The following is a 25,730-nucleotide window of genomic DNA, read 5'->3' on the forward strand; positions in this document are numbered from 1 at the left end:
GCGGTTGAGAATTGAGGGAAGGCATGGATTAATTCGCACACATCCAGCAGGCCTCCGTGGCGCAGTTGGAAGCGGGATGGCCCCGGCAAGGCCAGAGGTCGCAGGTTCGAGTCCTGCCGGAGGTGTGAATTTTTCCATTTTTCCTTTAATTTAAACCTATGTAATATCGCTCGCAGACGTTTCTGCCTGATGAAAACAAATTTAATAAATAATACAAATAAAAATATTTTGGCCATTTTGGAGTAACGTGCACATTGTTCCCTATTCCCGAAGACATCGATAAATACTCACAAGTATCTGGTAAAAGTATGTGGACCATAGATATATAAAAAGATATAGACGAATGTAAAATATACGAAATGTTTTAAGCAGGATTGTTGAGGTAAGTACGCTGTTACATTAACTATGGCAGGACGATTGTTCGGATTCAAATGTGAGGTATTTTTCCTTGCCAGGTTTATCAGTTTATACGCGCGCGATAAGACACAGAGAAAAGTTTCTTCAAATGAAGTATAATACAGGTCAAAAGGTCTGCCAGCCTATAATATTTAATAGTATTTTTGTAGTCTATCTTATCGATATCATTTATTCGTAGTATTCGTACGATGATACAGAAAAGTTACTTATGGTCGTAAAATAATTACCTATTGAATATACAATGAATATATATGTAATGTAATAGTTCGGAACCTACGAAAATAAGTCTTGTGTTTATTTTCTTATAAGTTTTATTTTAGTGAATAATTAAAAATAAATCACTAATCTAGTCCTTCCTGAGCCTGAAACACAGGAACTATCCTAGTTCAGGCATTTGTATAAAACATCTCTTATATGTATAACAATTCTTAGCCTATAAGAACAATCACTGTACAATTATGTTTTTATTAATAAATTATTTGTATTTGTTATTTGTATTTGTATTCCTCTATAACAAAACTGAGCTGTCGCTATACTAAAATGGTCATTGTGAAATGGCGTTGCAATATGGTATTGATAAAAATAAAGTAACTCCTATTATTTTGACAGGTTGGTGCGTACGAAACCCTGCTTCCGATTGTATTTTTTTTTAATTATAAATGGGCTTACTCATGGCTAGCCAAAGGCAAAGACGTGGCCTACGATGGAGTGAGCTCGCCCAGAAGATGCCTGTTAACGATTGATTATCCGAGCATACCTTATCAGAATGAATAAAGTAATAAAACCAATCGTAATGCCATTCTTTAACGGCTATATTTGCTAGATGCATGTAGCATTATAATATGCTGCTGCATAATATATTATTACGATCTTATCCTTCATATGATCTTACCCGGGCATATCTTACCTAACCTAAGGAGTCATATTATGTATGTATAAGGTTTTGTGGCTCATTGTTTGTATGCAATATCAGATGAGGCGTAAAATTAAACGTTTACGCTAATTAGTAACATTTTGTGAAATAAATATTCAATAACTGGTATTGTATAATGAGTTACAATTTTGTTCAGTCGTGAGTTTCGGTCAATAAGAAATGTACAGTTTTTTTACTAGTGCGCTATTTCGGCAGTATGCAGTGGTGGTTGCATGTGAGTACCTATTGTTTTTTTATGCTTTTTTTAACAAAGGTGTGTACTTACTTTAAAATACACGGTGAAATGAAATAGTATATTACGATACAAGTGCGTAAAAAAGGAAGTTCGAAACGAGTGGCGATAAATTAAAACACGACCGAAGGGAGTGATTTAAATCGACACGAGTCACGACACACTTTTCGCACGTGTATCGTACGACGTTTTTCAGTACAGATGAGCCTCCAAAGTTTCGACCTAGCATATAATGAACCACTTCTCGCACTAAAGTGCGAAAAAAAAACCATCTGTACTGAAAAGGACCATTCAGGCTTTGCATAGTGACTTTTGGTTTGGTGGTCATAATGAATAACTTTTATTATGGAACCAATGTAGAAATCGCGAAAAAAAATTGGCTGTTCCATCGAAATGAGCATGACAATCGAAATGAATGTAACAGCCAATATTTTTACGCGATTTCAGATTGGTCGCATTACGAATCAAAAGTGAACATGAAGTTTGAACGGTCCTTTCTATTTCACCGTGTATATTGCTATTATGTATGCTAGTGTGTATATTGCTCGTATTTGATGCAAACCCTTTACAGTTAAAGAAATAAACTAAAACTACCTAAAAATAAAACTTAAAATAATAAACTAAAACTACCTAAAAATAAAACCTAAAATAATAAACCTTGCCCACGTGGCAAGGTACCCATCACGCAGGCAGCACTCCCGCGCTGTATCGCGATTGCAATCTTTTGCGTGAGAAAACTGCCCGCGCGAGGGTCCCCCGTTGACTCCCTCAACCGCCTGCCCAGTTCTCTGCAGAGCCCGCGCGCACCGCCACCCCACGGACCGAGTGTCTCGACACCAAAAGCTACAAATTCGTAATTGGTGCCGAGACAGCTAAAACGCTCTCGGGCGTCAGCCGCTGCCCCGGCATTTTTAGTGGTGGCTGAAATGTAGGACGCTGCCAGCGTATCGGTGCAGGTAGCGTCCCACACCAGCGCACGGCCCATCCTCCAGGGAATCAACAACATCCCATCATTGCCGTCGTGCCGCGCGATCTGGGGTTCTAAAGCAGCTGGGACGCCGGCGCTGACGAGCGATCGCCTTAAGATGTCGTTGAGTGCCGCGTGACGGGACAGCCGACCGGCGCCCGAAGAGCAGGATAGTCCGTGGTGCCCGAGACGATCAACTGCGGCCCCGCAAGAGGTGCAGCTGTGGTCAACACACACATCAGCCCCAACTCGGAGTCCTGCTGCGATTCGGAGGGTTTGCGGGTCGATGAATGTGCTTTACAGTTTGTATTTAAACACAACACTACCACACCTACTCATTCATTTTATAAATCCATCTTACCTCACCTTACCTTTTCTAGTAAACCTGAACTGCCTGAGCGTGGGTCTAGGGTCGACCTGGGCGTCCCCCGTGTTGGTGAAGTTGGCCAATTCTTCGGAAACCGTCCTTCGTCAGCCTTTGACTTCTGATGATGCCTCCTGGATTGGATCTATCGTATTCATCGCTGCGGCTGTTGGTGAGTATGAGTATGAGTATGAATATCTGCATAATGTGACGTGTTGTGGATATCTAATCTTGGTAGAAATCATCGGTAATATTCATATAATAAAAGTTTATTTCTACGTCATCTATTCAAATAGGTTGATTTTTCCCTCTAGAATGTATCAAAATCAAAGTAAAACTTATTACCTTGCGATTAGGGAGCAAAGTAAAACTTTTCTGTTCTGGGCCACGATATTTCTACACTTTTGAATTACTTAATTTCCTCACAGGTGATGTGAAAAGCAATGGGTATATTGTTTTATGGTAGCGAAATTATTTCCATCTTATATAAGTGAATATTATATAAGAACCATGACATTTCCAAGTAAATAATAAGGTTTTCCCCTCACTAGCTCGGAAACACGTGTTTTGTCCGTTAATACCAGCGGGTAAAAACGCATTTTATCCACTAGTTGGAAAAATGAAATGAAAATGAAAATGAAATGAAAATGAAAATGAAATATTTATTTTTCAAGTAGGCATATTACAATGCGCATATGAACGTCAAATAAAGCTACGCCGGCTCTAACCCTACGCCTCAGCCTCGAGAAGATTTCAGTCCCCCCTCAGTTGGGAGGGGGGTATCCACTATGGGACCGGCAAGAAACTCGGCGGGCAACTTCTTTTCAAAACATTACATCTTATAATTAACATGCATTAAATAACAACATACAATTTAACATGCAAAAGTATTCATCAAAGAATATGAACAGACTAGGTACTCTATGGAAATCAATTTCAATAAATTATATTATTGCTTAATAATACGTCGTTCTTCTTCAGAGAAAACATATCAAATTGTCATAGAAGAAAAAGATAATATGAATCTCAATATCATTAAATATGTAATTTACCTACACAACATAAAATATAAAATATTTGATGTGCTTTCTTATCTGAACTGTGTCCTCTATACATAATACAATTATTTTAATTGCTATTCGTTTTTTGTAGTTTCTGGTTCGGGCCATGCATGTTTGTCTGTCAAATAGTCCTCGACTCTGTAATAAGCCTTTAACATCAATGATTTTTTTAAGTAGTTCTTAAGAGCTGGGAGGGGTAATCTCAAAGCAGTGTCAGGTAACTTATTATAAAAATGAATGCATTGCCCAACAAATGACTTCTGTACTTTACGGACACGAAACTTCTTTATGGCAAGCTTATTTTTGTTTCTAGTGTTATAATTATGGATATCAGAATTCTTAGTGAAACAGTCTAAATTCTTAACAACATAAATTATACTATCATAAATGTATTGGGAAGCTACAGTTAAGATATTAATTTCTTTGAAGAGTTCTCTTACTGATTCACGTGTTCCTAAGTTGTAAATAGAACGAATGGCTCTCTTTTGTAATACAAAGATAGTCTGTATGTCAGCTGCTTTGCCCCAAACCAGAATACCGTATGACATTACACTGTGAAAATAACTATGATACACTAGGCGAGCTGTCTCAACATTAGTCAGTTGCCTGATTCTCCTAACGGCGTATGCGGCTGAACTTAATTTGCTTGCTAGTTTCTTTATATGAGGACTCCATTGTAGATTTTTGTCCAATGTTAAACCAAGAAACAGTGTTGTATCTACCATCTCTAAGCATTCATCATTCAAAAGTATTTTTGTATCGATTGGTTTAACATTCGGCAGAGAAAATCGAATACATTTGGTTTTCTTAGAATTAAGAAGTAAATTGTTGACAGTAAACCACTGCAGTACATCAGCTAACGTGCTATTAATTACATTGTAATCCGTAGATTTTCGGTCAACATTAAAAAGCAGTGATGTATCATCAGCAAAAAGTACTATTTCACAAAAGTTTTTCACTATACATGGCAAATCATTTATATAAACCAAAAACAGGAATGGACCTAAAATTGAGCCTTGTGGCACTCCTAATTGGACTACAGTCCCGCTAGAGCGAGTTTTGTTAACAACTACTGTTTGTGTTCTATTGCTAAGGTAAGAAGACATAAAGTTTAGGGCATTTATAGACAAACCATAATGTTCTAATTTCAAAATGAGCGTTCCATGATCCACACAATCAAAGGCTTTTGAAAGATCACAAAATATGCCAATTGCATCACAAGAATTTTCCCAAAAATTATATATATGTTTAATGAGTACCGAAGCAGCATCGGTCGTGGAACGGCCCCTTGTGAAACCGAACTGTTTGCTTGTAAGTAATCTATGTCTGTTGAAGTGTCCCAGTAGATCATTTAACATTAGCTTCTCAAAGACTTTACTTAGTACAGGAAGTATTGATATGGGACGGAAATTGGTTATATCACTCGAATCACCCGATTTAAAAAGCGGTATGACTTTGCTACATTTCATAAGATCTGGAAAGGTGCCTTGTGAAATTGAAATATTATATATTACGGCCAAGTAAGGTGCTATTATATCTATGACATGACTAATTACTTTAACTGATGTTCCCCATAAGTCTTCCGTTTTCTTTAAATTGAGTGACTTGAATGTTTTAACAATATTTACAGAGTCTACTTGACTAAATTCAAATGAATTATTACATTTCTTAACATTAGCACAAAGTAATGAATGGGCTTGAGCCGCAGAAGAATGTAAACATTTTGTGGTGTTAACGGCTATATTTGAGAAATAATCTTCGAATGCCGAGGCAACATCGCTGTTCGACACTATTTGTTGATTATCTGATACAATGTTGACTTGACAATCGCGTGATTTACATTTACCAGCTTCTTTATTTATAATACTCCAAGTTGTTTTCACTTTGTTGTCCGACACTTTCAATTTAGAACTAATAAAGTTTTTCTTGGCAGTTAAACACACTTTCTTGAAGATTCTTGAGTAGTTTCTTACATAGTCCAGGAATTCTGAATTCTTGTTCAGCTCTCTCTCACCATAAAGTTCATAAAGTCTTTTTCTACTTTTGTGAATACCTACAGTAGCCCATTCACTAAACTTTGTTTTAACTTTTGACCCACTAATAGATTTCACTTTGAAATTGTTATTAAATTGATTAAGAATTACATTGAAAACATCTTGATACAAATGATTACAGTCATAATGCGAAAATGGTATTATAGACAAACTATGTAGAATTTCATTTTTGAATGATTCCAAGCGAGATCCAGTAATGGGTCTATATGTTATTGTTTGTGGAGTATCATGAATAACGTTTAAGAAAGCTGCCCTTTGGCCGCTGTGATCGGAATGAAAACAGTTAAATAATTTCTTATCTATACATTCACAGTTACAAAAAATATTATCTAGGCATGTTGCACTAGTCACACCTACCCGGGTAGGTTCAAGAAATAAATTAAATAAATTAAATGATTTAAACAAACAGAACATTTTCACAGTATTACTAGATGACTCGAGCAAGTTAACATTAAAATCTCCACATACAATAACATGTTTTTGGCCCTTGCATACTAAATTCAGAACATTTTCCATTGTAGATTCAAATATGCTGAAGTCAGCTGATGGTGGTCTATAAACACATACAATAATATATCTGTCTAATTCAACACATGAAATTTCTATAGTTCTTTCTATGGAATATTTTACAACATCTTTGCGCTCTTTACACTTCATACAATTTTTAACAATAATAAGGGAGCCACCATGAGCAGCAGATTTTCTGGCAAAAAAACTAGCTAATTTAAAATTAACATAATCAAATATCAACTGTTCTTGTTTCAACCAATGTTCAGTAATACACATAACTTCAACATTATTACTATCTAAAAATAATCCTACTTCTAATTCTTTGCTGTAAAAGTAATTTGTCCTTGAATAAAGTCAAATTAACTGCTTTAAAATTGATAAAAGTAGGTGAATCTAGTAATAAAGATGATTTACCACATGTGGAACTACTGGAAGCAGTGATAAACGCATTTTTTGCGTTGTAGTTTCCTCGCTATAGTGAGGGGAAAAGTTTTGTGTTACACTCGGGTGCAAATGTATTTTACTTCTCGTGTGTTAAAAAACTCGCAAGTTCAGGATTCTATTTTCGAACCACTCGCTTCGCTCGTGGTTCAACTATAGAATCCTTTCACTTGCTCGTTTTTCAATTCCACACTCGGCGTTAAAATACAACTTTGCCCCCTTGTATAACTATTTTTAGGTTCCGTAGTCAACTAGGAACCCTTATAGTTTCGCCATGTCTGTCTGTCCGTCCGTCCGTCCGCGGATAATCTCAGTGACCGTTAGTACTAGAAAGCTTAAATTTGGTACCAATATGTATATCAATCACGCCAACAAAGTGCAAAAATAAAAAATGGAAAATATTGTTTTATTAGGGTCCCCCCCTACATGTAAAGTGGGGGCTGATATTTTTTTTCATTCCAACCCCAACGTGTGATATATTGTTGGATAGGTATTTAAAAATGAATAAGGGTTTACTAAGATTGTTTTTTGATAATATTAATATTTTCGGAAAAAAAGTGCGTCCCCCCCCCCCCTCTAACTTTTGAACCATATGTTTAAAAAATATGAAAAAATCACAAAACTAGAACTTTATAAAGACTTTCTAGGAAAATTGTTTTGAACTTGATAGGTTCAGTAGTTTTTGAGAAAAATACGGAAAACTACGGAACCCTACACTGAGCGTGGCCCGACACGCTCTTGGCCGGTTTTTCTTGAAAGTATTACGCCATGCTTAATTACTAAGTTTTTGTTTATAAGTTTTGTTTAGGTCGTAAAACATTCAATGGGTAAAGAAACAATTATTCTCTATTCCAGGCTTCCTAATAGCGTACGCTCTCATAGACTACATCGGTCGTAAGCGCTGCGCCATCTTGTCCGCCATCTTTAGCACGTCGGCAGCCATTTTGTGTCTCGTCGCTACTAAAGTGTGGATGATTGTGTTGGGCCGAGCCGTTAATGGATTATTTCAAGGAATAATTTTGGGAGTTGTCCCTGTTTATGCTTCGGAGGTTGCTAGCGTAAGTTTTTATTTTATTTCATCGCTATGATACAGTATAAAACCAGTAAAAATTCATCTAACAATTCTAATTTTGCGTGCGCGGTTTGTCCTTGAGTAGCGCTCGCACGCAGCGAGGTGCAGAGAGAACATGCGGAATGATGCCGGTCGCGTCGCCGCTGCCAGAGATTTTTATTATCAGACTTCCACATCTCGAATGAAAGAGGTTATCAATTCGTCTGTAGGTTTTTCCTACGTACCTTACCTACATTTATTCCATGTATTTCAACAAAACAACGGTTGGACACGGACAACAGTAGAGTGATTGCAAATACCTACGTTGCCGTCATTTATGAAATTTATGATCGAGGAACGCTCTTTTTGACATTGTATCGGTCATTAGCAGTCGATTAATTTCGACGAATCAAGGCATATGACATTTTAAATTTAAATACTACTACTGAGCATATAAGGTAGGTACAGCGGGGCGAATCTCGCTTGGGGGGCAATTGTAACTACTCAATATTTTTTAACGAGCGATTTTTGGTCTGTGACAGCCATTTAGACGTCGATATGGGAGTTTTATTATCTTTATCTTTTATTCGATCCATGTTTACTTTTCAGAAAGAAGTCAGAGGTTCCCTCGGAGTGATGCTACAGATATTTTCCTCCCTGGGGGCCGTTATAATGCTCAGCGTCGGCCCTTACGTATCCTACTTCAACCTGAACCTGATGGTCACCGTGTTTGTTATAGTGACCAGCATACCGACTATATTCTTGCCGGACAGTCCAAGTTTCTTATTTTCTAAAGGTATTTCTTGTTTTCTACGTAAAATGCTAATGGTTCATTCCTCGTAACGTACAGTTGCAGGTGTCCACCATAGGTTACGTTGACAGCTTTCCATCAGACGGACCGTATGCTTCTTTGCCACCGACCTAGTATAAAAAAGTAGCGTAGTTATCTTTTATCGCTCTGTAACGCATTAATGCTACAGGCAAGAGTATAGTACATTACTACAGAGGCCGGGACAAAGGCCTCAGACCTATCTATATGTCTTCGGCCGGCAACCCCATTTCCCGCCGAGGTATGTATAGTGCTTTTCTCAAACATGGTATGAAAAAAAAATAAGTTCAAAAACTAAAACCCGACTACTATAAGTAAAATGTGCTCTAAAAAGTATGAAACAAGATAGAATTAGTTTATGAAATTATCATGCATGATATTCACAGATGTGTATTCTTTTCAATACGTTAATTCAATGTTATAATAAGTTTGTAAATTTTAAATATACTTGCAGAGATGCCGAAGATAACCGTGGTCGTATGCCACAATTATAAAGGTAAGTACATAAGTGGCATACGACCACGGTTATCTTCGGCATCTTTGCAAGTATATTTAAAATTTACAAACTTATTATAACATTGAATTAACGTATTGAAAAGAATACACATCTGTGAATATCATGCATGATAATTTCATAAACTAATTCTATCTTGTTTCATACTTTTTAGAGCACATTTTACTTATAGTAGTCGGGTTTTAGTTTTTGAACTTATTTTTTATTTGACTTACTTTGGGGTTACATTTTATTTATTAAATATAAGGGCGCTGAAGGCGGCCGGCTTAAGACCGCGTGCGTCGGGCGAAGCCCGACAGGCCGACACTTTAAGTTTGAGGGCGCCGAAGGCGCCCGGTTTAGGACCGCGTGCGTCGGGCTTCGCCCGACACTGTAAGTTAGAGGGTGCCGAAGGCGCCTGGCTTAGGACCGCGTGCGTCGGGCCTCGCCCGACACTTTTAGTTAGAGGGCGCCGAAGGCGCCCGGCTTGGGAGCGAGTGCGTCGGGCTTCGCCCGACACTTTAAGTTTGAGGGCGCCTTCGGTGCCCGGCTTGAGAGCGAGTGCGTGCCGGGCTTCGCCCGACTCTTTAGGATGGAGGGTGCCTTTGGCGCCCAGCTCAGGACCGCGTGCGTCGGGCTTTACCCGCCACTTTAAGTTATAGGGTGTCGAAGGCGCCCGGCTTAGGAGCGCGTGCGTTGGGCTACGCCCGACACTTTAAGTTTGAGGGCGCCTTCTGCGCCCGGCTTGGAAGCGAGTGCGTAGGGCTTCACCCGACACTTTAAGTTAGAGGGCGCCTTCGGCGCCCGGCTTAGGACCGCGTGCGTCGGGCTTTCCCTGACACTTTAAGTTTGAGGGCGCCTTCGGCGCCCGGCTTAGGACCGCGTGCGTCGGGCTTCGCCCGACACTTTAAGTTAGAGGGCGCCGAAGGCACCCGGCTTGGCAGCGAGTGCAGCCGGGCTTCGCCCGACACTTTAAATTAGAGGGCGCCGAAGGCACCCGGCTTGGCAGCGAGTGCGTCGGGCTTCGCCCGACACTTTAAATTAGAGGGCGCCGAAGGCGCCCGGCTTGGGAGCGAGTGCGTCGGGCTTCGCCCGACACTTTAAGTTTGAGGCGCCTTCGGCGCCCGGCTTAGGACCGCGTGCGTCGGGCTTTCCCTGACACTTTAAGTTTGAGGGCGCCTTCGGCGCCCGACTTAGGACCGCGTGCGTCGGGCTTCGCCCGACACTTTGTTAGAGGGCGCCGAAGGCGCCCGGCTTGGAAGCGAGTGCGTCGGGCTTAGCCCGACTCTTTAGGATGGAGGGCGCCAAGGCGCCCAGCTCAGGACCGCGTGCGTCGGGCTTTGCCCGCCACTTTAAGTTATAGGGTGTCGAAGGCGCCCGGCTTAGGAGCGCGTGCGTCGGGCTACGCCCGACACTTTAAGTTTGAGGGCGCCTTTGGCGCCCGGCTTAGACCGCGTGCGTCGGGCTTTCCCTGACCTTTAAGTTTGAGGGCGCCTTCGGCGCCCGGCTTAGGACCGCGTGCGTCGGGCTTTCCCTGACACTTTAAGTTTGAGGGCGCCTTCGGCGCCCGACTTAGGACCGCGTGCGTCGGGCTTCGCCCGACACTTTAAGTTAGAGGGCGCCGAAGGCGCCCGGCTTGGGAGCGAGTGCGTCGGGCTTCGCCCGACACTTTAAGTTAGAGGGCGCCCAAGGCGCCCGGCTTGGAAGCGAGTGCGTAGGGCTTCACCCGACACTTTAAGTTAGAGGCGCCTTCGGCGCCCGGCTTAGGACCGCGTGCGTCGGGCTTTCCCTGACACTTTAAGTTTGAGGGCACCTTCGGCGCCTGGCTTAGGACCGCGTGCGTCGGGCTTCGCCCGACACTTTAAGTTAGAGGGCGCCGAAGGCACCCGGCTTGGCAGCGAGTGCGTCGGGCTTCGCCCGACACTTTAAGTTAGAGGGCGCCGAAGGCGCCCGGCTTGGGAGCGAGTGCGTCGGGCTTCGCCCGACACTTTAAGTTTGAGGGCGCCTTCGGCGCCCGGCTTAGGACCGCGTGCGTCGGGCTTTCCCTGACACTTTAAGTTTGAGGGCGCCTTCGGCGCCCGACTTAGGACCGCGTGCGTCGGGCTTCGCCCGACACTTTAAGTTAGAGGGCGCCGAAGGCGCCCGGCTTGGGAGCGAGTGCGTCGGGCTTCGCCCGACACTTTAAGTTAGAGGGCGCCTTCGGCGCCCGGCTTAGGACCGCGTGCGTCGGGCTTTCCCTGACACTTTAAGTTTGAGGGCGCCTTCGGCGCCCGGCTTAGGACCGCGTGCGCCGGGCTTCGCCCGACACTTTAAGTTAGAGGGCGCCGAAGGCGCCCGGCTTGGGAGCGAGTGCGTCGGGCTTCGCCCGACACTTTAAATTTGAGGGCGCCGAAGGCGCCCGGCTTAGGTCCGCGTGCGTCGGGCTTCGCCCGACACTTTATGTTTGAGGGCGCCGAAGGCGCCCGGCTTGGGAGCGAGTGCGTCGGGCTTCGCCCGACACTTTAAGTTAGAGGGCGCCGAAGGCGCCCGGCTTGGGCGCGAGTGCGTCGGGCTTCGCCCGATACTTTAAGTTAGAGGGCGCCGAAGGCGCCCGGCTTAGGTGCGCGTGCGCCGGGCTTCGCCTGACACTTTAAGTTAGAGCTTAGGACTGCGTGACACATTAAATATGAGCCTATGAGGGCGCCGAAGGCCTCTTTAAGTTGGTTTAGGACGTAACTCTGTAAGGACTCTTTAAGTAGATTTAGGACCGCGTCTACGGTATGTACAACCTCATAAAGCATACCGTATACTGATAGAGACAGTTATAGCTGGCAATCAGTATCGTGGTACCGTATTTTCTCTCTTTGTGAAAATTATAATAACTTTAGATGATTAACTAGCTTTCAATAATATATGGTCGTAGTAGAAAGTCATTCTGGCACGATGACGTAACATACCATTCGTCTAGGGTTTCCTGCAGTCTATGATACACGTCAGAATGTCAAAACAGCGTCAAACTTCATCTAGTTCTTATCATGACAATTTGCTGTACGAAATTGAGCTTTAGGTCGAAAAAATATTGCAAATCTTTAATAAAATTAATATACAAAGCAGGCAAATTTGTTTCTTTGGCAAAAGCCTTCTTGTGTAAACGCAGTCGGCGTTGCGGATTTGCAAATAGTAAATTTTTCCGAGAAATCAATGAATTATCAGGTGTAATCAAGTAAAGCTGGGAATAAAAGCTAATAATATATACATATTTGAAATGTGCTAATCAAGACCTTTCAAATGATATACAACATGTCATCCTAACTTCATTTTATTTTTTTGCTTCGTTACTTTATGACCTCTAGAGGGCGCCATGTTTCCTTTTCGGTGACGTCATATAGCCTATAACCAGCGGACGATTAAGACAATTCGAATGACGTATCGTTTGTCAAATTCTAATGAGTACTTTAGAAGTTATGAGGGAACAGATGAACATACATACATACATACATACATACCCACATACATACCGGTCAAAATCATAACCCTCCTTTTGCGTTGCCGTAGTCGGGTAATAAATAAAGTCTACTGAAAATAGTAACTTTGGATGGCTGTATCTCCTAAACGGTGCGTCATAGCGCAAAAATAATCGAATTTTCGTTCCCCTTTGATGCCCCGTATACGCTTATAAAAAAACAAGAAGTTAAAAAAAAATTTTTTTTTGTATGAAAACGCACCCAAAATCAAATATTGTCTAGGGCCCGTACCAGTTGCAGTCGGCACGTCTATAAAGCCCCTTATAGTTTTTTTTTAATTGGCTAAATACCTGGATGTTATGTCACAATTATCTGTGTTTGAAAATTAAAAAAGAAGACTTTGCCGGCCTTGGCCTGCAAGGTTTGTATGAAATTCCATTATCTATCAATCGTCCTAGCCGCACCTGAAACGTCATACTTCGCTGCCAATTATAAGACACATAACATCAATATTTCATACCATGTTTGAGAAAAAAATATATCTCACTGGCACTTGCCTCCAAAATTACCCACGAATCGAAAACCAACTTGAGGCACCGCCTTTAAGGAATTTTTCGCAGATAAAATTATTATCTTAAATTTTTATCAGTCGTTATGGTTGTATCTACATATTCAAGTTTGTTCGAAAACAGTCTAAATAAAAAATAATCCTTAATTACACGCAGATGAAGTCGCGGGAAAAGATAGTGCAATATTATATTACTTTGCATTATGTTCAAGGCATCAAATGCTTATGGTGGAAATATCTTTATTTACATGAAAATATTTACATATACCTAATTATATAAGAAACCAAAAGAAACTAAGACTAAACTTAAAAGCTAGCTAATGTCTAAAATAGGCCCTTGGGGCATTGTACCAAGGATACTGGCGACATTTCCTCGCTGTATCGCAATGCTGATACGTTGTGCGAGGAAGTCGCCAGCTCTTCGGTCACCATTTACCTCAACCAGACGCTTCGCGATTTCTGTGAACAACTTGTTCGCGCTGGGACCCCATGGACCTAGAGTTTCTACGCCAAAAGGTACAAAAAGGTATTCTTTGCCAAGATTTTTGTATTTACTTAGGTATTCTTTGCCGCTGCGCCCGCTTTTATCTTGGTCCGTTGGAGGTAAGACGGTGCCAATGTGTCTATGCAGGTAGCATCCCACACTAACATTCGTCCCATACTCCAAGGGACCAAGGACTTTGCATTATGTTCAAGGCATCAAATGCTTATTAAAACATTTGATACCTTAGCGCCCTTGTATTGTATCCTACCCATAGTGCTTCGTTAAACGGAAAATTTGTCATCTTGCCCCTCAAGAGAAACCCATTAATCTTCCCCCGCCTTTACCTTTCCTTTAGTATAATTTTACAGCTGTTTTAAAGGTCATCCGACATACAATATTGGATCGGATCGGACATTATCAAAACACCGCTAGGGTGACCATTTTGACCTCTCGCCGGTTAAGATAATAGATTCATAACATTCTCGTCTATTGTTGTTTGTTTTCATAATTTATGTTAATATGACCTTGGATTAGATATTTTTAATGGATAATACTAGACTTGTGGCAGAAATTACGCAGATATTTTATTAGGTAAGGTACCTTAATCTCCACGACGCTGTGGCGTAGGGATAAAGCTAGGAACATACTACGCGGACGTCCGTCGTAAAACGACCGCGACCGCGACCTATCAGTGTGCACGGAACAAAACATCCAGAGAGCCAGATTTCGATCGGACGTCCGTGCGCTCAAGGCCACTTCCGCGTCCGTCGACCGATAGTTTGCACGGTTATGTGTATTTCCATTGTCCAGATTCCCGTCCGCGGTCGATTTACGACGGACGTCCGCGTAGTGTGTTCCTAGCTTAAAGCCGGCATAGCTTTATTTTATGTTCATTAGGCCTTTATATCTATGACAGACTAGTTTTTGCCTGCGGCTTCGCTCGCGTAAATTCGAAAATTGTGAAGTGCTCTATCAATCCACTCCCCACTTTAGGGAAGTGGGTGTTAGAAAGAGACAAAAAGTAGCCTATGTCATTCTCCGTCCCTTCAACCTTCAACTATTCACTTGAAAAATCACGTCAATTCGTCGCTCTGTTTTGCCGTGAAAGACGGACAAACAGACAGACACACACTTTCCTATTTATAATATTAGTTATTAAAAAAAAAAAAAGTACCTATGGATGTGCCTACGATGCCCAGAAGCATAGTTTCTCTTTCTCTCAATTGTATAAGTAGGTCAACTTTAGGGACAACCATCCGAACTATTTCATAATTTTATTAGTGTTATTTGTATACACCGTGTTTTTTTGTTTTCCGTTAAATTCGACACGCAGTTAGGTTCATCATCTGGAACCACCTTGTATATGGCTTTCTGTTAAATTCGAAATTTTTTTTTTGTTTCCATACATAATAAAAGGATTAATTACTGTGAGAGGACCTTAATCCTAACATTAAAGTCATTGTCAAGTGTTTGACGGCACATTTCAAAACAAATAACATAAGGAAGTGGTAAGGGATGCCACACACGTGTTCAGTATTTTTTTTTTTTAATAATTCGATACCCGTAAGAGTTAAGAGGCTAGTTTCTTAGAGAAATTGATTGTATTTGGACTACAGAATCTTCCCTTAAAGTTAACGGAATTCAATAAAAACAGGGTGTATAGTTAAGCAATTTTATTTGTTTTACTTACATCTTTTTAGGAAAAATCGAAGAATCAAAAAAAGTCCTCATCTTCCTTCGATCTTCAGAACCTCAAGCCAACGAAGAGCTAAAAGCATACTCCGCAAACAGAAGGGACAAAAAACTTAACCCTTTGACCGCTTTCCTAGACAAGATGTTCCTGAAAAGCCTTATAAAGCCTTGTTCTATAGGTTTTTTAATGTTTTTTACCGGATATAACTGTGTGGAGACGTATTTACAAACGATTTTGGAAGTTACGAGAACCAGTGTGAGGTCAGAAATGGCGTCGGGGATAATTGGTGCTATACAACTGATTGCTAGTTTTTCAACGATGATGCTTACCGATAGGTTTGGGAGGAAACCTATTTTGGTGACGACTTTGATTGGCTTCACAGTTGGTATGGTAAGTTTTACTAATTACCTTAAAACTGACAACTACATACAACTATACTCCAATTGCTAATTCGAGTCCAAAAAAACTACTACGATGTTGCCACTGCAATAAAATGTTTGTAAAATAGTATAATCCTTTTTTATAAAAACACACGCCAAGATAAATTATTTATTATTTATTTCAATCCTTTGATTTATATATTTAATAGTCTTTTATTATTTACATAAATACTAGGACGCTCGATTTTTTTTTCTTTTTTTCCGTGATTTTTAGTTGTAAAGTTGGTATTGCGCTTGTATCACTTCAGGTATCAATAACATTTGGTGCTATATTTTGCGGTATAGAACAAACTATTGATGATATAGATATTGTGACCAATTTTTTATACATATATTTTACAATCAGCTAATCAGCGAAATAGTGTATAGTGGGCTTTATGGTTGCCACGGCCGCCATTGTTTTGGAAGCGGCCATGACACCATGGTCTGTCAAACTGTATTTGAATTTATTATTATGTATGATACACAGATATGGGGGCGTCCATTAATCACGTCATACTGTATAGGGGGGAGAGGGGGTCATGAAAAAATCACCAAATATCACCATGGGGGGTGGGGGGGTTAGGAACATATCACGTGTATTTTTTTTGTTACACTAATGTAAAGAAAAAACATATTTCTGAGCTATTTTTATATCAACTTTTACAGTCAGAACTTGCGTTGTGCAGTGCAAAGAGAACAGAATAGAATAGAATATAATTTATTCGTGAACACAGTCAAGATTAATTACACATTACAACACAAACAGAAAGGAATGAAGTGCCACGAAATGGCCTCATCTCAGCGTGTTGCTGGTGACTTCAAGCGCTGATCTTCCGATGAGACCAGTGCAGTCGGTTATTTTTAATTCTCAAAGATTTTTTAGTTTGCCCTCATCACGTGTACACGGACAGTCGGTTATAGATGGTCAACCTAATCATGGCACTGAAAAACCCAACTGTCTTCAAAAAACGCGTGCCTTCCTAAATCTTGACGTTGGCTGAATCATCGACGAGTCATAACACTTAAAAATCCGCCAAATGTGAGTTGGACTCGTGTTGCAAGGGTTCCTTACATCACAAGAAGAGCTTAAGCGCCTTCTGGAGGCGCTTAAGTCATTTTTGAAAATAATCGTTATTTTGAACAATTTCTAAAAAAGACGAAACAAAAATGAACTTGGTAACTCCTTGCAGCCCCAGTGAGTGAAATTCGTAATTTGAGTTTTTTCTTTTAAGTCCGATTTAGGCTTGACCACAGAATATATAATAGTACAAGTACAGAAGGCTCACTCCTTTGATGTTCACAAAACGCCGCCATATGAAATTCTTACCTACATTAACAAACGGACCGCACGCGTGCAGACGACATTGAATTCTATTGCGCCGCGCGAAGGTCGTCGCCACTGAATGGGCCGCGAACTCGCGGCCGCCGGCATGTACTTGTAGCGCGGCGAAAGGATCGCGGAGTGAGCCGCCCCTGGCTTGACTATATATTTCTAATAGGTTTTCCTGTAATCTTTACATTAAAGGCTATCTCGGGTATTTTTTAAAAAAATTTACGCTAAGTAGTTTCGGAGATAAGGGAATGGTAATTTTTTGCCTGTTTTCTTAAATTACTTGAAAATTACTTGACTGAAAATTATTATCACATATATTTTTGAAATACGTATAAGGGCCATTTATTTTAAAGTTGTCCACCCCACTTTTTTTGTAACATGGCTATTTTTTACGCGATTCATATTCAGAATCGCGAGGTCTTTTGATCGTGATAGGAGAAAAAAAATGTCCCAAGATTTCCATAATTTTTTTAGACCTTTCATTCCGTTACCGCCATACAAAATGTATGACAAAATGGTAACGGAATAGGAAAAAACCTTGGGACACTTTTTTTCCTATTAGGATTGAAAGAGCTCGCGATTCTGCGTGGAAAGCACATAAAAAAATTCCAAATACGAAAAAAAGTGGAGTGGAAAACTTTGAAAAAATAATGGCCCATAAAATGCTCTTTCATTTGATATGTAACACAATAAAAACCTATTTCAAAAAACATTGATTTTTCATTTTCACTTTTACCCCCAAAAGTGGCCCCTATAGTTGTTTTTTTTATTTTATTTAAATTACATGCCCGTCTTTGGGTCACAAGTTTACATATGTGTGCCAAACAAGTTAATCGGTTCAGTGATTTCCTTTTTGAGGTACGGAAACTTAAAAATGAGGGGGCAAAGGTTTAATTCTCATAGAAAATTTGAATTTCGCGCCAAGATTTGGTTGATTCGTTGGTTCAAAAAAAGTCTACTTAAGTTGCTAAAAAATTACACGTCATATTGGCCAGGGGGGGAGGGGGTCCTGAAAATATCACCAAAGATCACCATGGGGGAGGGGGCGTCTAAAATAAGCCAAAAACGTATGACGCGATTAATGGACGCCCCCTATACAGACTACATCTCTGATATATGATAGACAGACGTTAATATGCAAGTAGCGCTTTATTGACAACCGACACTTATGAACCTTTTAGATAAAAAATGGCACATGTAATGATCTATTGTTTTACCTTAAAGAGAGTATGTAAGTAAGTTTGAGTAATGTTCTTCAATTTATGGTTCCAAATCTCCTGAGGAGTCTCAGAGATACATTGGGCACTCGTTCAATACGCTAAGGAAATACCTTTCGTGAGCCCCTGACTTCGCCACGCGCCATTCTGAGAGCCAGTTCAGGTGCTACCCTTCAGCAATAACATTCTAATATTGGTAATGGGTTGTTAGACTCCAATGACTAATTTAATAAACATTGGCGAAAATTGCACCTGACTGAGATAGGGCAGCTTTAGTGCATACATTTGCCTGGTTTAAGTTTTATTATTATATGTAATATAATGCGAATTACCAACATTTATCATTAGTGGCGACCGGTGGAACTAATTTGACGTATGAGAATTAAAACAAAAAAACTAAAACGAATTTTCTTCACAATTTTATCATCAAGTATTCTTAGATTTCTTACGTGCCAAGTAAAAAATGTAGAGGGTTGGCCAAACCTGAAAAGTATTTTGACAGTGACATAAGTGACATTGACAGCTGTGACATTGACGTATCTGTCGTAGTTTTTTTGGACTCGAATTAGCAATTGGAGTATACACCACTATACTATAGACTACAAAGTCGTACAATACGCGTGCGAAGAGGATATTCGTGACACATGTCGATTTAAAACAGTCCGTTCGGTCGTGTTTTGATTTATCGCTTCTCGTTTCGAACTTGTTCTTTTCCGTATTTGTATCGTCATGTACTAATTGATGGCGTCGTACGGTTCACAAAATTGTTGGCCTTTTTGAGACACAGCGTTTAGAAAACCTTGACGCAAAACGCCATTCCCGGAAGACCAGACCAAAGCCGTTCTACACTGACACATATAACACAGCTGGCCAGCTATATTGTGCTCCGTGTAATCGCACGTTTAAAACCAAGTTCGGTTTTGCGAGTTATTCAAGAGCCCACCAAAACCAAAACTCAGACCACATAGCCTAACAAGGAGTCGCCATAGCCGGATACGCTTTGGACGACGATGATGATGACTAATTGATGGTTCTTATCAAGTATAATCATAGTTTTATAGTTCGTGATTCTTATTTCAATATTTTTGCAGGTTGGGTTGGGAACATTTTTCAAGCTCACGGAGACAGGATCAAAAGTGTCCGGGTTCTTAAACTTTCTACCACTCATATCTTTGATTATCATCGTGTATTGCTACAGTGCAGGTACTCCATCAAATTCGAAACCTTTACTTACATTCATAATATTTTTGGTCTCAATAGACATCACATTAGGTACAGTTTTCAAGTTGTGTTCTGTTATTTTAATGTAAGTAGTACGATTACCCGGTTAAAATCAGAACGCTCTTGACACTTAAAGAGCCCCATTGACTCACAGTCCGAGGTAACGGTCTGTCAGAAGCCGATGCCGTATAGTGGATTGATAATCAGAGGTAATCCCCTTAAAACGTAAAATTTTTCACTTCCAGGTCCATCTTCTCTCTTCTGGGTCCTCATATCTGAACTCTTCGACGACCGGACCCGAGGCATCGGATCCACGACAGCCTTCCTCACATGCACCATACCCGGCTTCCTAACAATCAGATACTATTCCTCTTTAGTCGCTAGCATTGGAGCTGCTGCCACATTTTGGATTTCTGGAACCATCTCTGTGGTACTAGCTGGGTTTATAGCCTGGGGCGTGCCGGAGACAAATGGGAAGAATTTTAGTGAGATCCAGAATGAGTTAGGAAATAGGGATATTAGAGATGAAGAAAAGTAATATAATAAGTTTACAACATTTACATGCAAAATTTACGCTTTTTGACGCGTGATTGTCGCGTGTTTGACGCTAGATGTCACTACAAATAACTCGAATTTACTGATGTAAGGGAGGTACAACTTTTTCCTTACTTATTCCACTATGTTGCTACCTAGAATGACCTACTACAGACGGTAAGTATGTCGGAAAAAGTTTTATACGAAGGAACATCAACATGTTCCCAACTATTTCTGTAAGAAAACTCCCGATCAGGGCCAAGGCCTTAGATCAATCAAGCTTATCTAAACTTGGTTTTTAGCCTGTTTTGCCCTTGTCAAGACTTCAGCTACGTAATAAGGAATAAGTTTTCTCGTACTCGTACCATTAACAGATGAAGTGCGCAATATGATATGTTTTCATCGTATAGGCAAGTATAGGTATTTATATTTTGTCGTGTTTTTTGGTCGAAGTTAGTACTCCTTGACTGTAACAACAAACTCAAAGTTAAAGCCTCATCAGAAATATATGATTATTGTCAGGAGGACGATGTCATTCTGATACATGGGATGACAGTACAGTATACTATGAAGATAATAGTTCTAATGAAATTCCGCAACATGGACGTAGTCCATTATTGTACCTATGCGTTGTCGAAACTTTTTTTTAATTCGACAACTGGTTGGTTAGAATCTATTATGTTCTACAAATCTATGTCATTTTGACATCTCTCACACAATCGAAATCAAAAGAAAGTGAACTTCACAATGACTTTGTAAATCCAAAAAAATGTTTCCAAAACCTTAATCATTTATCAAAAAAAACAATAAATACAATGCCCAACGCCAAAACATGTGCTTATGCTGTTTCCGAATCTGTTTGTACCGAATAAAAATCATCAATAAGTTCCTAGGACTGTTTGGACTCCACTGCAGCTGCGTGAATCCCGCCTGTATGGCCACCAGACTCCAATAATGGGTGAACAGAAGGAGAAAGAGACTTCTCTCGCCCAGAACGTTCTAGACATTTGCAAAGTTACCGCCGTGTTCCTCAAAAAACTGGCCCACGAGATGTGTATGTGCTCCTGTATGCCAGGTCTCAAGTGCCTGTTCCGATTTGAGGTACTGAACAAGATACTTACCTTTATCGGATTTAGATGCAATTGCGGGAATCTAGGCTGCTTAGCCACTAGGGCTGACAATATGGTTTCGAACGCTGCCGATAATCTTGAGAAAACTATTGATTCCATTAAGAAAGCATAAAATATTTTGACTTATTACAGTTTTTGATTTTTTTACAGTATTTTACCCCTGATAAATTATAATCTGAGTTACAACTATGGGCCAAAACAAAGTCAACTATAAAACCGGAATGTAAAAGTGTTTTGTGGCATCAGTTGTCGGCTGATGACTATATGACTATATGGATGTATTCCGTGGTTCCGATTGCAACATCTTCATTGTTAGGTATGGCGTCTATTTACAATAATAACTCAATTTTTAATACATATCTAAAAACAAAATAAATATTTCTATTGATACTTTTCTTATTAAGTTTTTGGTTCATAGTTGTACTCGTAGCGTTCGTTCGGCGGGCGTGCAGAGTGGTCGAGCGTACGTCCACCCTATACAGCGTCGAGTCAGGACACGTGTATGAGCTTCAATTGTTTGATATGCACGCCGCACGCCCCGCCTTGCTGAACGCCTAATATGAGCGTGCACTAAAGCCTTACGCTAACAGATAATAGCCATAGAAAGATTTCTACGACACTAATTAATTGGTTGGCATCTTGTCTAGGATCTCTGTTTGAACAAATGAATATCCCGTATCTTATAATTGATTGGCTAAAGTTTTAATACAAACTTATTTCGTTTTAGGTAAAAGGGGACTCCCGTGACACTCACACACCCTTACCCGCGAAAAGATGCATACCTGAAAGATAAATAGTGATTTTAATATCATGTACGTACCCTTATGTCTTACAATACTGTCTTAAGTTATATAAATAACATAGTCATTGTGAAAAATCAAGCATTTTATTTATTAAACAAGAAAATTATATAAAAATAGTGTGCCGAAGAGAAGTCTTATGTATGTCAGTAGGTACGTGATTAGTACAAACTTGACCATAACCTAACCACAAAATGAAAATTTTGAAAAAACCCCCGACCGCGACATAGTGGACCGATTTCAATGAAACATAAGAACACTCCCGACTAACTCAGCTTTCAAACAAAAAAAAAAAAAAAAACTAAATCTAAATCGGGTCCTCCGTTCGGGAGTTACGATGCCACAGACAGACACACACACATACAGAGAGACAGACAGACAAATAGACACAGACAAACAGACAGACAGAAAAATAGACAGACAAACAGACAGACAGACACGTCAAACTTATAACACCCCGTCGTTTCTGCGTCGGGGGTTACAAAATACACGACTACATTTTTGCTGACTTCTTGACGTTTTCAATTGATCTGCAACTCGTACAGTTTTGCAATCACTCGTCCATTTTAGCATTCGACGGACCAAACTTTTACAACCTTGATCTTTCAATTCAAAAATGGTGTCTGTAACGTCAGAAGTTTACTAATCCTATTCACTGCCACCAACGCATATGTGCGTTTTCGTTACTTTCACCCAGTGCTTCCAACGCACAGACGCGTTCATAGTATGTAGTGACTTTCATCCAGTGACTTCGACGCATATGAGTTATGCATTTTGAAGTGTTCCTGTATGAATTATTAATTATAATGAACTCATATGTGCGTTGGAGGCACTGGGTAATAAATTCTATTTAATAAGTCAAAGAGAAAGATATAAAAGAAATGAAATGACCGTGACGTCACTCTTCAGTATTTCATAGTAATTCCATATTAGCAAATCGTTTTGACACAGTTTCGTTTTCTTTTAACCCCTTATGTGCCGGGAGTGGCCCTGAAGCTTTAGTAGTTTCATGTGCTCTGCCTGCCCCTTTATGGGATGCAGGCCCCGTAGCCGAATGGCATTTCTCCGACGCCAAACGAAAGCGATACGCCGCTGGCTCTGTCGCGCCAATACGCAAGCGCGATAGAGATAGATATCTACTAGCGCTTCGTTTCGTGAGCGTTTCGTGAGCGATTGTGCCATTCGGCTAGCCACCCAGGCGTGATTGTATGTATTGTATGTATGTATGTTTTGACAGTTCTTAAAAAGAAGCTGATTTGAATAGTAGGAAACTAGCCTATTTGCCGTTCATTGCCAGTAATGCCAGTATAACAAGGAAATATTGACGTTGAGTAATGTTACATAATTATTTTTAAATTAAAGGAAAAATGGAAAAATTCACACCTCATTTAAAAATATGTAATATCGCTCGCAGACGTTTCTGCATGATAAAAAACAAATTTAGTATGGGTTAGCTGCACATTGTTACTGGCGAATTCTCAATGTAAATTGAGACTCCGTGCCTGTTAAGATCTATTCTTACGGGTAGATGTTTGCTATGACGCCACCCTAAGGCGGTTGAGAATTGAGGGAAGGCATGGATAAATTCGCACACATCCAGCAGGCCTCCGTGGCGCAGTTGGATGCGCGATGGCCCCGGCAAGGCCAAAGGTCGCAGGTTCGAGTCCTGCCGGAGGTGTGAATTTTTCCATTTTTCCTTTAATTTAAAAATATGTAATATCGCTCGCAGACGTTTCTGCATGATAAAAAACAAATTTAGTTGAGTAATGTTACTTATGAACCCAGAAAAAGGCACAGAATTGTCAGTGTCAAGTGTTAATATCACCGGAGTGAAGTAGCCCTCCGGCGAATGGTTAGGACATTGCAGATCCCTGAAGAAGAAACCATGAAACATGTTGGCCGTTGGTATAACGTTTCGTATAAGCTCTGTTCTTGTTAGAAACCGCTTCAATGAACTTAAGGCGTACCTCAACATACGGCGTGTAGTTTCTGAGAAACATGCACCCCCATTGACATGTATATTACTTTGTAAGGACGTGACATAATACAATGAGGAGGCACACTGACATTTTATCCCGCCAGGCGGCGCCTGTGCAAGTGTCTAGGCATGTCACTGTCATTCATATGTGAGAGGGAGAAAAAACATATCATCTTCTCTTACGTATGGACTAATAGGGTGGCGCCATCTGTCATAACCTTTGAGTGCGCCTCCTCATTTTGCTAGTAGGTACCTACTGTAGTGTCATTGACGTCCCGGTGCAGGAATGCGAGCCAAGCGTGAAATCTACTGATGTGCCGACGCGACGGAAGCTATCCAAAATTAGTATGGAGATTGAAACGTTCCATTTCATTTTAAATTATCCTATTATTTTGGTAATATTTAAAATTACATATTACTTGTGAAAAATTCATGAAATTTTCAAGGTTTTTGAAAAGTTTCCGCAGTTTTCACATCAGTAGTACAGCCAATCACACGCGCGATGCGTAGGTACTCGTCATTTAACCAATCGCAATATATCATTCCACTAAGGCGCACCAACGGGAATATTGAGTCAAAACTCTATGATGATTCTAGGACTAATAAGAAGTGCAAGACTCTGATAGTAGATGTTACTAGGTCCCATTGACCTATATGCTGGAAAATTTTGCTAACTTGGTTGAGGTCTTGGTGGATTGGTGGCAAGGCAATAGATTCAAGATTCAATAGTTCATTCATGGTAAACACATACACTACCGTCAAAAAGTTTAAGACCAAACACAATGTTCAGTGTCATTGTTATAAACCCTTCTAAAAATCATCAAACTAAATTTGTAATCAATAGAAAACAACGTAATCTTATTATATTGATCGGCAACCCATTTGTTCTGCAAGAAGACAACGATCCCAAACACTCAGCAAAGATCTGTAGAAGCTACACAGTCAATAAAGAACGCCAAGGTGTGTTAAAAAATATGATTTGGCACCGCAATCCCCAGACCTCAACCCGATCGAACTTTTATGGGATGAACTCGACCGTAGAGTCCGAAGACAATGTCCGACATCTGCAACAGCTCTATGGGAGATACTGCAATACGAGTGGAAATCCATTAGCCAAGAAACGCTACACAAACAGCAAGAATGCCAAGAATCTGCTCGGAAGTGAAAAAGCGTCGAGGAGGATTTTTCGATGAGAAAAACGTTTAGCTTTTATTTCTTATTATGATCCCTTTTTAAAAATTGTTATACGCTTTATTTTGTCGGTTGTAGGTACTGAAAAGTAATATTCTCATAGGAACTTCATGAAATGTTGATTATTTGCATAGGTATATCGTGTTTGGTCTTAAACTTTTTGACGGTAGTGTACATTATTTACATAAGTAATTCATAATTACAATAAAATTAATAAGATTAGAAAAAAAGTATGTCGGGTTTACCACGAAATGGCCCGTCCTCAGCATAAATGCTGACCTAGGGCTGATCTTCCGGCGAGACCAGTTTGTGGCTCACGAACGCAGTCCGAGATATCTGAACGCGCTCCATCAGCGCCATCAG

The 25,730-nt window shown here is 40.3% G+C and overlaps 1 protein-coding gene across 1 annotated transcript; it reads left to right on the top strand.

Annotated features, from left to right (window-relative positions):
• The first annotated feature begins 1,478 nt into the window (after positions 1-1,478).
• Positions 1,479-20,642, top strand: LOC125238474 (facilitated trehalose transporter Tret1-like). Its single transcript, XM_048145835.1, has 7 exons — positions 1,479-1,565; positions 2,931-3,086; positions 7,836-8,038; positions 8,641-8,827; positions 15,549-15,931; positions 19,605-19,716; positions 19,980-20,642. Exons 1-7 carry the CDS (start codon positions 1,511-1,513, stop codon positions 20,270-20,272), a joined length of 1,389 nt encoding a protein of 462 aa, XP_048001792.1. The 5' UTR covers positions 1,479-1,510; the 3' UTR covers positions 20,273-20,642.
• The last annotated feature ends 5,088 nt before the right edge of the window (positions 20,643-25,730 follow it).

Source organism: Leguminivora glycinivorella, chromosome 23, assembly GCF_023078275.1.
Source record: "Leguminivora glycinivorella isolate SPB_JAAS2020 chromosome 23, LegGlyc_1.1, whole genome shotgun sequence".
In the NCBI taxonomy this organism is placed as follows: Eukaryota; Metazoa; Arthropoda; class Insecta; order Lepidoptera; family Tortricidae; genus Leguminivora; species Leguminivora glycinivorella.

Bases quoted from the DNA above. Each gene is read 5' to 3' on its own strand.
- LOC125238474 (XM_048145835.1), top strand. From the start codon at position 1,511: ATGTACAGTTTTTTTACTAGTGCGCTATTTCGGCAGTATGCAGTGGTG. The intron at 8,039-8,640 runs GTAAGTTTTTAT...TTTACTTTTCAG, and splicing joins ATGCTTCGGAGGTTGCTAGC to AAAGAAGTCAGAGGTTCCCT. The intron at 8,828-15,548 runs GTATTTCTTGTT...ACATCTTTTTAG, and splicing joins AAGTTTCTTATTTTCTAAAG to GAAAAATCGAAGAATCAAAA.